This window comes from Pollachius pollachius, assembly GCF_949987615.1.
Source record: "Pollachius pollachius genome assembly, chromosome: 2".
Taxonomy (NCBI): domain Eukaryota; kingdom Metazoa; phylum Chordata; class Actinopteri; order Gadiformes; family Gadidae; genus Pollachius; species Pollachius pollachius.
In genome coordinates, this window is record NC_136935.1 from 44,515,938 (window position 1) to 44,533,283 (window position 17,346).

General features: G+C 42.7%; 1 protein-coding gene across 1 annotated transcript in view; it reads left to right on the forward strand.

Annotated features, from left to right (window-relative positions):
* Nucleotides 1-5,178: 5,178 nt before the first annotated feature.
* Nucleotides 5,179-17,346, forward strand: part of LOC307071375 (complement C3-like) — a gene marked incomplete at both ends in the record, with an annotated part of 36,000 nt that continues 23,832 nt past the window's right edge. The window contains 5 exons of the mRNA XM_079730357.1: nt 5,179-5,204; nt 9,021-9,104; nt 9,502-9,697; nt 11,501-11,666; nt 13,120-13,205. Of these exons, the coding sequence (XP_079586483.1) occupies nt 5,179-5,204; nt 9,021-9,104; nt 9,502-9,697; nt 11,501-11,666; nt 13,120-13,205 (558 nt within the window). The remainder of the gene's footprint in view (nt 5,205-9,020; nt 9,105-9,501; nt 9,698-11,500; nt 11,667-13,119; nt 13,206-17,346) is intronic.

Sequence of the window (17,346 nt, forward strand, 5' to 3'; positions counted from 1 at the left end):
CTAACTGAAAACAAAAATTAAAGCCATGTGCCCTATTTCCCATTTATAATATTGTACAACTGTACAACAACACACACATAACACAGCAAACACATCACAACAAAGAGAAAAAAATCTACACACTTGCAGTGGACAGATATTGAAGTGTAATTAGCTGTTTTGCTTACCCAATAACCACATGGAAGTTAACAAATGTATGATTCACATTTTAGAAAGTGGAACTGTAATGTGTATTAATAAAATTCTCTGTGCAATTAGGTAAGCGCCATGTCCCATCTAAAGCAGAATCACTTCACAACGCCATCTAAAGGCAAAACTCTTGCAGTCATGTTACTCAAATTAGTGTGATGGCTGTGACTGAATACTGTCAGTGAGTGCCTTGAAGTCCGGCTCATAGCTACAGACAGCCAGCCTGAGACAGTCAGTGAGGTGTCGGTCTGTAAGGCGGCTCCTGTACTTTGATTTGATTATTTTCATTTGTGAAAACGCCATTTCACAAAGATAAGTAGATCCAAAGTAGGCACTCACCCTTAGTGCGCATGCAGTGAGGAGAGGATACTTCTCTTTGCTGACCAGTCCCCAAAAGTCACTGTCCCTTGATCTGGTTTTCAGCTCTGTCATTTTGCAAATCAACCATCTCCATGTCAACTCCACTTGGAAAAGCAGATACCTGCTGGAATCTGTCTGCTACCTGTTCTATATCAATGGGCAGAAATGGGTTTGAGAGGAATGCAACAATATCTTCCATGACCTCTAACTCAACAAAACGCCGATTGAACTCAGTTGTCACTTTGTCCAGCTGGGCACAGTACTGCTCTGGGTTAAAAACCTCCTTGTTTTTGATGGCGTGTGACATTTTCTCCAGGTTGGGGAAGTGGGTCAGCCTCTTGTTATTTAGGTGTGTGGTCCAAACACCCAGCTTGGCCTTGAAACCATTCACTGCGCTAATCATGTGGGGCAGGTGTCTGTCCTTTCCCTGCAGCTCGTTGTTGAGTATGTTAAGTTTTGCCGTTAGGTCTGTTAAAAACCCCAGATCCAGTAGCCAGGCATCATCGGACAGTTCCTCGTGCTCCTCGTTCCTTGTTGACAAAAAAGTCTTTATCTCAGGCAGCAAGTCAACAAATCGCTGCAACACTTTGCCGCGACTCAACCACCGGACTTCAGCATGGAGAAGCAGGTCTCCATATGCGGCATGAAGCTCATCCAATAACGCCTTGAATAAGCGGTGCTGAAGCGCTTTTGCTCTAATCGAGTTTATCAGTTTGACCACCAGTGTCATGACATGGGAAAAGTCCCAAGACTTTCCCAACCAAGGCCTGTTGATGGATAACACAGTGATAATCCATGAATGCGGGAAATTTAGGGTCATTACGGCACAGTGCTATGAAACCTGCCCGCACACCTCGCATTGCCGGGGCCCCATCAGTAGTAATGGAAACTAGTTTATTAATGGGGATGCCGTTTTCGTCGATATACTTTTTGAACTCCTGGTAAATATCCTCACCTCTCGTTCTCTCCTTTAAGTGCAAAAGAGTAAGGAAGTCCTCATTGGTTGTAGAATCCTACAACCAATGACGAAGACGAAGACGAACACAACAAGCTGGGCTGTGTTCATTACATCCAGGGATTCATCGAACTGTAGAGAAAAATATTCACAGCGGGACAAGTCTTTCAATACTTGTCGATCCACGTCCTCTGACAGTGATTCGACCCTCCTTGTCACTGTCGCAGGGCCAAGCGGTACACCCCGAAGTGCAGTTCTAATGTCGTCTTTTGTTTTTGAAGTCGTTGAAAACTGTCTCTGTGGTGATGGCCATCGCTTCTTTGATTACATCTGTAAAAGGTTTCTTGTGTTTAGCTAGCAGGTGGCTAATGCGAAGGGATGCTTCAGTAGCAGCCTTATTTTGCGTAGCGGGTTTTGTGAAAAGCGATTGCTGGGCCTTCAACCCCGATTTCAGCTCCTCAATTTTTCTTGCACGGATTGCGCTCTTTGGGGGGTAGCTGTCTTTGAATTTCGAGTGGTTGGGGTTAGGGCTGAACGATTTTAAGAAAAAATTGAAATTGCGATTTTTCTGGCAGAGATTGCGATTTTGATTTCAACCACGATTTATTTCAGTAAAAGTTTCAGTGTAAAGTAAGTCAAACAATGAATTTCATTAAGATAATGCAAGAATGAAACTGCTGGCAACAGATTTCAGATGCAAGACTGTTTATTAACATATCAGTTATATTAACCAAAAAATTAAAATAAAAAGAGAGCCCTCTTTCTTCAGCAGCATCAAAATAATAGCACTTTTGTAAAATAACGTACGCTTCATAAAAATTATAAATTATAACAACAAAGTGGAGCAAAAAAAGAAGTCTTACCTTAAAAGTAGTGCAAAATGGCTCAAAGGAGCTAGCTTATGAACATCAACATCAGCAGAAGTTACAGATATTCAACCCGTGTATTCAGAAACCTGTGCTTCTTCTTCAAATAAAGTGGCAAGAGGAAGTGAAATGTAAAGGTAGTAAAAATAAATAATAATAATTAAAAAAAGTTTAAATTACCCTACATTTTCCTCATCAACAAAAGATGTCAAACTGGTTAAATTATTTTACATCTAGTCTGTAAACAACAGATAAGTAAAAAAGAGTGAACACCTTTTTTAATGGAACAAAGACATGTCAGGGTAAGGTGCCGATAAGAGATTTCAGGGTAAGGTGCAGAAGAACAACAACAAAAATCAATAAATCTTCCCCTTCATCCCTTCAGAGATTTTTGGCCAAGAAAACCAACATGTCAACCTTTGCTGGCTTCAGACTTGCACGCTGACATGTGACAATATTGCCACTGGCACTGAACAGTCTCTCTGATGGTGCACTTGTTGCTGGTATGCAAAGGTACTTACGAGCCAACTTGCTAAGCCATGGGAAGTTGACATTGTGCACTCTCCACCAGGCCAGTGGATCTTGCTCTCCATCAATGGTAGGAGTTATGAAGTAGTTGTCCAGTTCTGCTTTAATGGTATCCTCCAACTGCACAGTAGAGGAAGCAGGGACCGCCTTTGGTCTTGAAAAAGCTGCCCAGTGACCGCTTTCGCTTTGTAGAGGTGGATGGTGGTTCTTCTTCTGCACTCAGGGGCATGGGATGGGTTGTGACACAAGCCCTCTGCTCCTGCAACACACAGTAATAAGAGGCATCAATGTTTTGCTATCAGTTGTGATTAAGACCAACGAGGCATTTTGTCTAAAAGTTTAAAATGTCAGAGTATAGTTAAAAAAAACAAAAAAAACACAACTTTTTGTTTTATTTTGAAACAACAAAGAAAAAGGACAGCTTACCTTTTGTGCCACCTGTTCCATTTCCATCTTCACTCTGTCTTTGATGTATGGGACATTCTCTTCACTTATGTAGCTTGTCTTGAATCTTGGATCAAGGAAGGATGTGATGTCCAAGAGCTCCTGTGTCACTGGGTCGCTGTATTTCTCTTCGATGTAGTGGAGAGCTCTTGATTTGATATCCTTGGTGAGATTCGTGTCCTGGTCAGTTTCAGCAAGCGTTGCTGTTTTGAGGAGATGGAGCACTGGCTTCAGGTATGACACGCTTACGTAGTCCTCACCTGAGAGGGCGTCTGTGAACTCCTGAAGAGGACCGAGGGCATTGTTTACAGATTCAAGGACATCTGTGTCTTGCCAAGTGGGGACCAGGTGCAGCGTCTTCCTGTCTTCAGGCAGAACCTGGCACAGTGCCTTGCTCTGCTCCAACACCCTCCCAATCATTTTCTGCCGGGAGCCCCATCGTGTCGGACATTCAGTGACCAGTGACTGTTGAGGTAGGTTCAAGTCTTGCTGTGCCTGTTTTAGTGCCGCCTTCTTCTTCCAGCTGTGAGTGAAGACCGCAACCAGCTGCTTGCAAAGTCCTGTGGCCCGTTTGATTCTTTGCTCATCTTTGACAGCATTTTCTGGGGGAAATCATTACATGTATTACAAATTACAGTATGAAAAGCCATAAGGATAGCTCATAACACAGTATTCATAACATACCATTGATTACATCTGTTGTCATCTTGTATTAAGTTCAATGACGTTTTTTTTAGCAGCAGACGTCAGGTGGTACTACCACAGTAAGTTATTTCCCATAAATTAATTTGTCATTGGTAATTAATGTACAAGCAATTAATATGCTTCTTAGATATTCCACTAAAAACCAAAAAATCTTTTAATCCGTAATAAAACAACATAACTGTTGTGCCGCAGCTCATAGGCGTCCTAATGGTGGCAGCTATGGACTTTCATATGTATTTTACTGTTTTTAACTCTAGTGCTCATAACTACTGTCCTGTCCTCTTCATAATAACTCAGAAATGCGGCGTGCAAGTGGACCCGATACGGTCCGCATCGCGGATCCGTTCCGAAAGCCGCGATACTCCGCGGCGGATTTGCTGTGTGGGTTATTTACGTAGTTACGTAATTACGTTACGTTAGTTACATTATTAACTTAGTTACGTGTGATGTATGACATGAAGCAGTACATTCCCTTGCACTAATCATATACCAAATTATAGAATAATGGCGTATTACTATTATAGCCTAATGACATTTAAAAAGTCGAGTCCTCGTCTTAATCCTCAAGTCCCTAATGCTCGAGTCCAAGTCAAGTCACGAGTCTCTAAATTTAGCTCACGAGTCGGACTCGAGTCGGCCAAGCACTCCCTCAGCCCCATGGCAATATTCTCCCCGGTATGGTCAGTGGGGAAGTATGCTGTCTGCAGGCATCGGCTACACAACTCGAAGTTGGCGTTGACGAAATGCACGGTCAAACTCATGTAGGGCTCGGTCGTTCTGCTTGACCACAGATCTGTAGTTGACGCATAAAACTCTGTGTTTTCCAGCTCATTTACAACTTTGGCCTTACATTCTGCGTAGAGCTGTGGGATGGCAACTTGATTGAAGTATGTGCGGGAGGGCAGAACATACCTCTTATCCATTGCGCGTAGCAAACTTATAAATGCGTCTTTGGTCACTGTGTTTACAGACACCATGTTCTTCGATATGTAAGTCGTTACGGCAGCGGTAATCTCCTTGTGTCTTCAGCTAGTTCTTTCATAAGGCGTCACACTGGTGAACAATGATGTTATTGTTGGCTGTTTTGCCGAAGTATCGCTGCTGCTTGATGTTTCGCTGTTCTTTTTCGCCATGCACTCCTCGTACAAGTTCAGGTGGTGAACTCTCAAGTGGGGATATAAATTGGTGGTATTGCCAGCCGATGTAGCCACTTTTACACGACATGTTTGGCACATTACCTGTTTCTGGTGTTCATCAGTGGCCTCAAATCCAAAATACTGCCAAATGACCGACGTGCTGTTTTTCTTCGATATTAATTTCGTCGGCTCCGCTTCTGCTCCCGCTTCAGCCTTGCTTGAAATCGAATGACCAGACCACGTCATCTGGGCACGTGGAGAACACGTCATCTGGGTACGCGCAGCCTGCAGCTTTCAGATCGGTAGCTGACACAGAGCCTTGGGCATTCATGTGAAATTATTGACGGGATTATTATTATTATGCACCAAGAAAAACCGCAGCTTTGACGATCCCAAAATCGTGTTGTCTGAGATCGCGGTTTTCGGTCGAAAACGATAGATCGTTCAGCCCTAGTTGGTGTTGTGGTGCCGTTCCAGGTTTCCTCTTTTGGACAGTGCTTGTGTTTGGTGGCATAACATGCAAACACACTTGTCTTTCACCAAAGTAAAAATAAACTCCTCTTCCCATTCTGAATGGAAGTTGTACGTTTTCGTCTTCTTTCGTGGAGCCTCCGCCATGCTAGCTGTCACCAGAGAGCCGTAATCGTAGCAACAGGCCGATATTGCCGTTCGCGCCCCACGCCCCCCTTGTTTTATCTCATTGGTCACTTAAATCAGACAATGTTAAATGCAGACACCGTTAAATGCAGAAAAAAATAGTAGGCCTCCAGGGAGGGAGAGAGATGTGCTTGCAAAACGTATTATGAAAATGTATCATGCATAATATAGGATATTGTGTATTTATTTTTCTATTATCTTCGGGATCTACATGGAAAGCCTCAAAGATCGACGGGTTGGCGACCAATGGTCTAAGCTGTTATTTAACTATCTTTCTATTAGGCATTTTCTTTTATTTGTTTTATTCCTCTTTATTATTCGAGCTGATGTAGATTGAAGTGCAACTGTTGAGCACAGTAGAAATAATCTGTTAAAAGAATATATAACACTCTGACTCAAAAAATCGTTGTGTTCCAAAATAAATTAATGCTACAAGAAACCCCGAAAGTCATTGTGTCCTGTGTGGTATCCAATTCCACGGGCTACATAAGATTCAGATTTAGGATGTAGATTACGATTTGGAATTTGGATATACATTTAGCATTTGGATTTGGGATTTAGATTTAAGGTGTTGTGATTTAGATGTAAATATTTTGATTTATAAAGGCTATGAGATTTAGCTTCAGATTTAGCATTTCGAATTAGACATACAATTCTGAATTAGATCTAAAATAAAGATTTAGATTCAGGATGTCGATTTCGATTACATTACATATAATTTTATAAATGTGAAAATCTGCATTTAGGAAGGATGTGCTAAATCTGGGAAAAATGAAGCAAAACTCGAGCTAAATCTGAAACAATTGAATCAGGTTTTTGAGTAGCAAAAGTTTACAAAGGGAACCCCATAGACATGGGATTGGGAGTTGGGAGTTGGGAACCACAAGCACATCGTATGAGACTTCGTATAGACTTCCTGCATGAGATCCGTTTTCAAGAGAGGGGTCAAGCGTACGGAGCAGAGATAAAAAGGATAAAAAGAGTGAATTATTTTTATTCCCCTCGTTCTCCACCGGTAAGATGCCTGCTCCCGCGAGCTTCATCATTGTTGTTTAGCTCTCAATTGATTCGGTAATTGGCAAGTTACTGACGGCTGCAAATATATAATTTGATGAAATCACATCCCAATACCACACTGGGTGCAAAAGGAGCAAGAATTTAGTGCACATTTGGCCATTAACATTAAGGGCCCTATCTTGCATCCGGCGCAATTGACTTAATCACTGGCGCACGTGTCGTTGCTAGTTTGCAACTGGCGCAGAGCGTTCTTTTCCCTCCTGCGCCACGCGTTGGAAAATTAGGGAATGATCTTGCGCCCCAAGGGGCGGTTCGGCGAAAGGAGGAGGCGTGTTCTGGCGCAAACGTTCCCTGGTGCTATCGTGCGCCACAAACCAGGAAATACCTGGTTTAAAGTCAGTGGCGCGTTGTTCAGATGCTATTTTAAGGGCGCATGCAAAATGTTGCTTGTGCACCTCGCGCATACACTTTGCTTCTCTCATCTACCTAGCCACACATTCTTGGTAAATTATTTGGGAAGAACAGCTGATACAGCGGTAATAAATTGTACTTTTAAATCAATGCATCTGCAAACACCGTACAGCAAACACATATTTTCTTGACACAGACATCGTGTACATGCCCATAGCTTTTAGGATTGATGAGTATTTGATCGTGAGAAAACATTGCTATACCGCGAGTGAGTGTTAAAAAGAATGAATGAATGAATGCGGGCGCGCGTGTGTGTATGTGTAAAAGAATTAATGAATGCGGGCGCGCGTGTGTGCGTCCATCTGTTTAAACACACGCAAACTAAACACGTAACGCATAATACAGTCCATGGCAATGTATATCAACGGGGGGACACATGCATATTAGGAACACAAGTCGATACTGATAATGCAGGCAATACTGATAAGAAACAATGTTTATAATGTATTGCGTATATCATTAAATAGAACCACAGTTACCGCATAGCATATGTTATATCATATAAGTTTTCTTTGCCAAAATTTATTTGAGGACTCAGTATTTCTGAAGTTGTGGAAGCAAACCTTATTCCATGTGTGAATTAGGCATTTAAAGTTTGAAATTCATGTGCATCTGTCTCATCAGAGACTGCAGACGCGCTGTCAAAATATCAATTCGTCAGATTCAAATGCGCTCATGGCTCTTAAAGGGGATGGGAGATGGCACTCTCATTGGTTTATTGCACGTTACACCCAAACCACACCTACGGGTAATTAGGCTACTCTGGTAGGAGGTACAGGAGCCTGAAGAGCAGAACCAACAGACTGAACAACAGCTTCTTTCCTTGGCCAACCAGGACACTAAACACTCATAAAACATTAAACAGACACACATATACCTCACTTTCTATAAAGTGCAATATGCTTACGTCCTTTATATTTTATATTTATCATTCACCTCGCCTGTCCTTGTCTTGTTCCAAATGTTTTTCTTTTATTTCTGTCTTGTTTTTTTACATTTTTAACTGAAGTTGCTTGTTTGTTTTTTTGTATGTGTAATGCACCTTCAGTTGGCACTACCAATTTCGTCCGTATAGGCGACTGTACAATGACAATAAAGGCTTATCTTATGTTATCTTATCTTATCTAGAACCGCCCACAAAGCTACTTGCGCTTGGCGCTTCTCACTTGCTTCACTCATGCAGCTTTGTTCAGGAATTCTGTCATGCGTTTGTTCACACATGGCATAGCAGTGCTAGCTCGGGAGCCAGAAGAATCACGCAAGCTCCGTTTCATTTGCTCTGCAGCTAAGGTCTGGCTTCACTTCCATACAAAAAGATAGATGCCCAGTACGAGATTGACCGACCAATCACAACAGTTTATCTAATATGAGTGTGCAGTGGCGCTCCATTTTGAAATGACTGGATTTATTGAGCATTTCTTCTAATATGAAGTTATGTATTGCATGCCTTGGTTTGTCTTTAAAGATCCTATACTTCACTGATGCCTTTTTTGCATCAGTGCCAAAGGTTGCTTAACTTCTTTCTGGTAAATGGTACAGATGAGGAGTGTCCCTCTTCAGCAAGGGCAGGGTTCAGACAACAGAGGATGTGGCCAAGGGGGCGGATTGAGGGGAGAATAGAGTAGAACATAATAAAAAAACAGGATAACTGAGAGGACCACAGACTTCAGAGACAGCAGATCTGTGTTCAAGCGTGACGATGCATCCGGAAACACTTCCTCTGAGTGTGGCCTGTCTGGTCCTCTTCTTGTCTTATGTTGCTAACGGAGATCCATTGTGAGTATCCATTGACTAGAACAGGATTAGCCTTGATGTATTTCTGAACTGAATATATTTATATAGATATAGATAAGCCAGTGTACGGGTACCATCTCTACATTTCAATAAGCAGACATGCAAGGTATGGAGATATTCAAAAACAAGTCAATTTTTTATTATCTAGACATTCTGGTTGCTGAATGTCGATAATCAATGTTGACGCTGGGGTTATGATGAAGCCTTTTATTTATTTTGCATGCAGCTGAACTGTTATTTACTTTAGTTCAGCATTATCAAAGGTCACGCAGTGCAAAGTCCATACAATTACCTCATCAACATAATTACAACATATAATAAATAATGTGACTCATCTCTTTTTACATGTGATTTATTTTTCTATTGAAATCTTTTCCAGGAAGGTTTTGTCTGCTCCTAACTTGTTGCCTATTGGAGCAACAGAGAACATCTTTGTGGAGTGTTACGATTGCTCAGGTGCAGACATTAATGTTCAAATATTTGTGAAGACCTTCCCAACTGGAGCTCTTGAACTGGACTCCCAAACTGTGACCCTAACCGAAAATAATAAATTCCAGGCTTTTGGTGAAATTAAGGTATGGTGGTTACTCTGTTGGTTATATTAATTATATTCTGTAGTTATTCGGTTGGTTTGATAAATTGTTTGCATGACCATTTGGTCCTCCGGAATGCAGCGATCATTATGCTAAATAATTATTTTGTGATTTTAAAGTACCTAATAACCATATCTTTTAATATACAGTGGGGCAAAAAAGTATTTAGTCAGCCACCAATTGTGCAAGTTCTCCCACTTAAAAAGATGAGAGAGGCCTGTAATTTTCATCATAGGTATACCTAAGCTATGAGAGACAAAATGAAGAAAAAAAAATCTAGAAAATCACATTGTCTGATAGAATTTATTTGCAAATTATGGTGGAAAATAAGTATTTGGTCAATAACAAAAGGTCATCTCAATACTTTGTTACATGCCCTTTGTTGGCAATGACAGAGGTCAAACGTTTTCTGTAAGTCTTTACAAGGTTCTCACACACTGCTGCTGGTATTTTGGCCCATTCCTCCATGCAGATCTCCTCTAGAGCAGTGATGTTTTTGGGCCTTCGCTGGGCAACACAGACTTTCAACTCCCTCCAAAGATTTTCTATGGGGTTGAGATCTGGAGACTGGCTAGGCCACTCCAGGACCTTGAAATGCTTCTTACAAAGCCACTCCTTCGTTGCCCGGGCGGTGTGTTTGGGGTCATTGTCATGCTGAAAGACCCAGCCACGTTTCATCTTCAGTGCCCTTGCTGATGGAAGGAGGTTTTCACTCAAAATCTCACGATACATGGCCCCATTCATTCTTTCCGTCACACGGATCAGACGTCCTGGTCCCTTGGCAGGAAAACAGCCCCAAAGCATGATGTTTCCACCCCCATGCTTCACTGTAGGTATGGTGTTCTTTGGATGCAACTCAGCATTCTTTCTCCTCCAAACACGACGAGTTGAGTTTTTACCAAAAAGTTCTATTTTGGTTTCATCTGACCATATGACATTCTCCCAATCCTGTTCTGGATCATCCAAATGCTCTCTAGCAAACTTCAAACGGGCCCGGACATGCACTGGCTTTAGCAGGGGGACACGTCTGGCACTGCAGGATTTGAGTCCCTGGCGGCGTAGTGTGTTAGTGATGGTAGCCTTTGTTACTTTGGTCCCAGCTCTCTGGAGGTCATTCACTAGGTCCCCCCGTGTGGTTCTGGGATTTTTGTTCACCGTTCTTGTGATCATTTTGACCCCGCAGGGTGAGATCTTGCGTAGAGCCCCAGATCGAGGGAGATTATCAGTGGTCTTGTATGTATTCCATTTCCTAATAATTGCTCCCACAGTTGATTTCTTCACACCAAGCTGCTTACCTATTGCAGATTCAGACTTCCCAGCCTGGTGCAGGTCTACAATTGTGTTTCTGGTGTCCTTTGACAGCTCTTTGGTCTTGGCCATAGTGGAGTTTGGAGTGTGACTGTTTGAGGTTGTGGACAGGTGTCTTTTATACTGATAAGGAGTTCAAACAGGTGCCATTAATACAGGTAACAAGTGGAGGACAGAGGAGCCTCTTAAAGAAGAAGTTACAGGTCTGTGACAGCCAGAAATCTTGCTGGTTTGTAGGTGACCAAATATTTATTTACCACCATAATTTGCAAATAAATTCTTAAAAAATCAGACAATGTGATTTTCTGGATTATTTTTTTTTATTTTGTCTCTCATAGCTGAGGTTTACCTATGATGAGAATTACAGGCCTCTCTCGTCGTTTTAAGTGGGAGAACTTGCACAATTGGTGGCTGACTAAATACTTTCTTGCCCCACTGTATGTCCCTGTACAATGTGCCTGTTGCATGTTGAGTTAGATCCCGGCAGATGAATTTAGAGATGACCCTGACTTGAAGCAGCATGTGTCCCTGGAAGCAAGGTTTCCCGATGGAACCAGTCTGAAGAAAGTGGTCTTGGTCTCCTTCCAGTCAGGCTACATCTTCATTCAGACCGAAAAACCTCTATACACCCCAAACAGTAGAGGTAAACTTTATTACTGAAAATAGACAGCATTAAAATGTCTAATGTTGAAGTTTTAAAATTAGTACTGTTGGAACTTGGACTTGTGATATGGGACACTAAAGACAACCAAAATTGATTTGAGTTCTGAAATCTGTTGTGTGATATTTAGCCCTGAATGTAAACAGTCAGTGGGGGGTCCATTCCAACCACTTTCTACTTTCAGGGGATTGTACAACGATTTCGGTATGTTTTTTTTCTTATAATTGAGCAGTGAACATAGTTTTACTTCTATTTCTCTTTCTGCTTCATCCCGAACATCGTGGAATCCCTTTGATGCACCATGCACTACCTTCACTATGGTCTAGATCAGGAGTCTCCAAACTTTGTCTTAGGAGGGCCAGATCACTCTGCCTGTCTCTTTGGGAGGGCCGGAATATGTCAGTAACAGTTAGTAGTAACAGCAAATAGGCAGAGTTAATTTTGTTATGGAGATAGAGACAGACGAGAAACTTATTCACTCAAGTGCATTAAGCATTTTTAGTCAGTGTATTTCTACAGCGGCCAGTCTACATTGTGTAACAGACACTTTTTATAACATGGCGGTGTCTGGACAGGATGTTTCAGCTCTCTTCCCAGTTGCTGTTCATTGTCAGCCAAAAATGGGCTTGCAGATCCATTTCCAAAACCATGGAGTGTTTCTGGAAATGAAAAAAACATTTTTTTTTTTTAAATACATTAAAACGTCCTGTTCAGAGATTTGAGCTATGCTCTGCTATCACATTTTAGATTATTAAGCAGAGTCTGATTTGTAGGACTACTACTGGCTCCAATTGAACCAATTTGCTCCATAGCAACTTAATGTCTGGGCCACGGACAGACCCTGCCAAGTTCGAAGGAAGGCCGATCTCTATAGTCCGATGAGCCGCGAGCACAAGTCCACCCATGTAGACTCGAATAAGCTCTGTAAGGCACATTTGTATGATTTGAACAACTGCAGCTTGAACATTGAATCGGAATAAGTAAACATTGAGTACAACAAGTATTCTAAATCATGTTTTTGAAATGGCACCATTGAAAAACAATATTTGAATTTCAAAGAGGTTGATTTAAAAACGAATATATTCTGAAGACCCTGTTTTTAATATATATTATTTAAATTTTGTGAATTCAAAGGCGTTTAACACAAACAATAGGAAATGCAGATATAATAAAGATTGGGAAACTACTTATGAATGGCTGAAGCTGGTGCAAGGCGATTCTTAGTTTTATTGTCCATGATCACACTGGGGGGAAAACGACATGAGCACAATTGAGTGTTACTTTTTTAAGATAGAAAGACATAACATTTAAATACCTAATTATTGATAACATGTCCCACACAAACATACTCTTTGTCCTGTACTTGGTTGAGACTCTGGTCATCCTGGATGAAAATAACGTACCAACGTTGTCTTCCTGCTTGTTTCTCTTTCAGTTCATTATAGGTTGTTTGGTCTAACACCTGGTATGAAACCTATTGGATTAGCCGATGAGGAATCCAGCATCAACATTCATATTGTGGTACAGTTTCATTGTGTATTTTTAATACTATTATTGTTTTTAGGGTCAAAACATTTTAATTTCATAAAGGTATTACCTGCAGGCCAAAAATACTCACGCTAGATTAATTTAGGTTTTCTTTCTCATAAATGCATGTTAATCTCTTACATTTACATTACATTGTCTCTCATAAATGTATATGTTTTGTAACGACATATTCGTGTCTAATGGCATATTCATGTGTTCAACTATTGAATAATTTACTTGTACAGTAAAGGTATAGTCAATTATGGTGTATTTGCGCCACCTACTGGCGAGAGTTAGCCCCACTCCTTCTTTAGGATTTTATTTTGATATATTCAGCAACAGGAAGTTGGGTAAACAGTTCATTCCCAAAGACCGTTCGGTAAAGAAACCACATCGAGATAAACTCCTGTAAACTCCTGTTAACGTTCTCGCCTTGGAAGGCTTTTGCTTGTAAGTTGATGAAAACCAGTAGTATTAATGAAAGTTCATAACAGGATAATTAAGTTGTAACATTTCATGTTTATTGGACCACTTATATTTTCGTTTTATAAGTAAGCTACATGAAACAAAGGCCTAGCCACGTTAAGACCATAGACCTAAACAGCGTGGTTGTAATGCAGCGAGAGTAATATCAATGTTTGTATTCTTTCTGTGTTCTTCTAGTTTTACCACACACACATAATTCACAACTAACTTCACTAAAGAGAAGAAATCCAGCCCAAGGTGTCGTCTGTTTATTGAAGAAAAGTTCAATGGTTTAGCTGCCCGTCTTGTTACGGCTACAAGGACGGAACAGTAAAAAAGCAACCCGACATCGGTGGAACCACGAGGAGCCAGTCGACAGTTCATCCCGCTTGCCATCACTTCATCTGGTCACGCAAGGCCCGCACCAGCGCTGGAAGATGGAAGCAAACGCAACTGAAGACAGCCCAGGTACTCTCGGTAGCTTGGAAACAAGATCATGTGCCTCCATACAGTCAAGTCGAACATCAGCTAGCATGGCTGTCGCCGCTGCACGTGCTAAAGCAGAAGCAGCGCAGGCTCGTGCCAGTTATGTAAAGAAAGAGACTGAAATGATGCTTGAAAAGGCTAAGATTGAATGTGAGCTTAACAATTTAAGACATGAAATGGAAGTTGCAGCTGCCATAGCAGAAGCAGATGCACTTGAGGCAGCCACACAAGGGTCTGAAAAAAGTGAAAGACATTTAGTCATGATTGACACCAAAGAAAGGACAAGACAATATGTCGAGCAACAACAACAGGCTGCTGCTGAAATTGAAATGGCGAATGCCTACCATGTAGAGCCTATCGTGCACACAATGAAACCAGCCTCTCCATCAAGGCAGCGCCTCACTGCCACCACTAGAGAAACTCTCTTGCCAGAAATTGAAAACAATCAGACAAAACCAATCCCACGTCCACGGCTCGCTAAAACTCCACAAAATCAGACTCAATTCAAACCTGTCTTCAGGCAAGAGAAATTCTCAACCAGCAGCACAATTCCACCACGGCCACCAGATGGCAGCAAAGACACTTATGACATGGCCAAATTTCTTGCAAAAAGAGATCTCCTCACATCAGGCCTTACACAATTTGATGACACTCCAGAAAATTACCGGGCCTGGAAATCATCCTTCATTTCAGCCATTGAAGGACTAGATTTAAGACCAAATGAGGAGTTAGACATGCTAGCGAAATGGCTTGGGCCTGAGTCAGCAAAACACGTGAGACGACTGCGTGCAGTACACATCGGCCACCCATCACGCGGTTTGCATGATGCATGGGAGAGACTAGAGGAGTCTTTTGGGTCACCTGAAATGATTGAAAAGTCCCTTTTTGACAAGTTGACAAACTTTCCAAAGCTGAACGGCAAGGACCCAGTGAGACTTAGAGAGCTTAGCGATCTCTTACAAGAAATCAATGCTGCCAAAGAGGATGGTCTCTTACCTGGGTTGAGCTATCTAGATACAGCACGGGGAATTGCTCCAATCATTGACAAACTGCCTCACAATATCCAAGAGAAATGGATCGGCCATGGCTTTAGATACAAAACAAAAAATAAGGTCACCTTTCCACCATTCATCGTCCTGTGCGAATTCATCTGCAATGAAGCACGAGCACGCAATGACCCAGGGTTCAGACTGTCCAGCCCCACAGACCATTGCAGGCCAGACACAGCCTTCAAAAGACCACAGAGGAGCTTGGTCACAACGCATAAAACCGAGATTGTGCAGCGACATGACGAGTCAAGCTCTAACACAAATGACATTTCAAAGCAATGCCCTCTTCACAATAAACCACACCCTCTGAAGCAGTGTCGAGGCTTTCGCAACAAACCCATCTCAGAGCGTAAAGCCATCTTGAAAGAGAACAGAGTCTGCTTCAAATGCTGTGCTTCCACCACACACTTAGCCAAAGACTGCGCTGAAGCAATACAGTGTCAAGAGTGCAACAGTGACCAGCACGTTTCAGCACTTCATCCTGGCCCACCGCCTTCACCACCATTCTGGCATGGCGGGGAGGAAGCTGAAGCCACCACGACGCCTGCAGTGACTTCAAAGTGCACAGAGGTCTGTGGAGAGGGGCAGAGCTCACGATCTTGCTCCAAGATCTGCCTAGTTAATGTTTTTCCCAAAGCTCATCCAGAGCTAGCAAAAAGAGCCTATGTGGTGCTAGATGATCAAAGTAATAGGTCTCTTGCAAAATCTGAATTCTTCAATATGTTCAACATTGAGGGTGCAGACTCACCATTCACACTACGAACATGTGCCGGCACAACAGAAATGATTGGCAGAAGAGCCACAGGGTTCACAGTAGAGTCATTGGACGGAGGCACGTCACTCACACTGCCTACACTGATTGAGTGCAACAGTATCCCAAGTGACAGAACTGAAATACCAACCCCAGAAATCACAAGGCATCATCCTCACCTCAGGGCAATCACTCAGTCCATCCCACCACTCAACCCAGAGGCCAACATCCTTCTCTTGCTCGGGCGTGACATCCTGAGAGTGCACAAGGTCAGGCAGCAGTACAATGGTCCACAAGACGCCCCATACGCTCAGAGGCTAGACTTGGGGTGGGTGGTCATCGGACAGGTGTGCTTAGGTAAATCCCACAGCAATGTCAATGTGCATACTTACCACACAAGCATCCTCGAAAGCCAGCGTCCCTCAGTCTTCGGGACATGTCCAAGCAAGGTGTATGTCAAGGACAAGCATGGGCACAGGTGCATGCCCAGCACCTTTCCAGTACATCAGAGATCCACATGCAGTGACAGCAGTGTCGGAAACACCCTGTTCGAAACGTCTCCAGATGACAACAAGGTGGGGCTTTCCATCGAAGACAGGCTGTTCCTACAGATAATGGACAGAGAGGTGTACATGGACAGTGAGAACAGCTGGGTAGGGCCCCTTCCATTCAGAACTCCCAGGCAACGTCTGCCAGACAATCGGGAACATGCCAGCATGCGAATGGCCTCACTGCAGCGAACATTTGAGAGGAAGCCTGAAATTAAACAAGACTTCACCGCTTTCATGCAAAAAATCCTTGATCGTGACCACGCCGAGCTGGCTCCTGTACTGCCAGAGGGAAAAGAGAGATGGTACTTACCTTCATTCGGCGTATATCATCCGCAGAAGCCAGGTCAGATAAGGGTTGTATTTGATTCGAGTGCAAAGTACAATGGTGTTTCTCTCAATGACGTTCTGCTGTCTGGGCCCGATCTGAATAACAGCCTAATAGGAGTACTGATGCGATTCAGATGTGAAAGCATAGCGGTGACAGTGGACATTGAACAAATGTTTCACAGCTTTGTGGTGCATGAAGACCATAGAGACTTTCTGCGTTTCATCTGGCACAAAGACAACAACCCAGCAAATGATCTCTGCGACTATCGCATGAAAGTGCATGTATTCGGCAACAGCCCATCGCCCTCAGTTGCCATGTATGGCCTGCACAGAGCCGCAGCCTATGGAGAAACAGAGTTTGGGTCAGATGCACGTCACTTTGTCGAGAGAGGGTTCTACGTGGATGATGGGCTCTTGTCACAGCCCACAGCAAACCAAGCCATCGACTTGCTGAAGCGCACACAGAAAATGCTGGCGGTGTCCAACCTGCGCCTGCACAAAGTGGC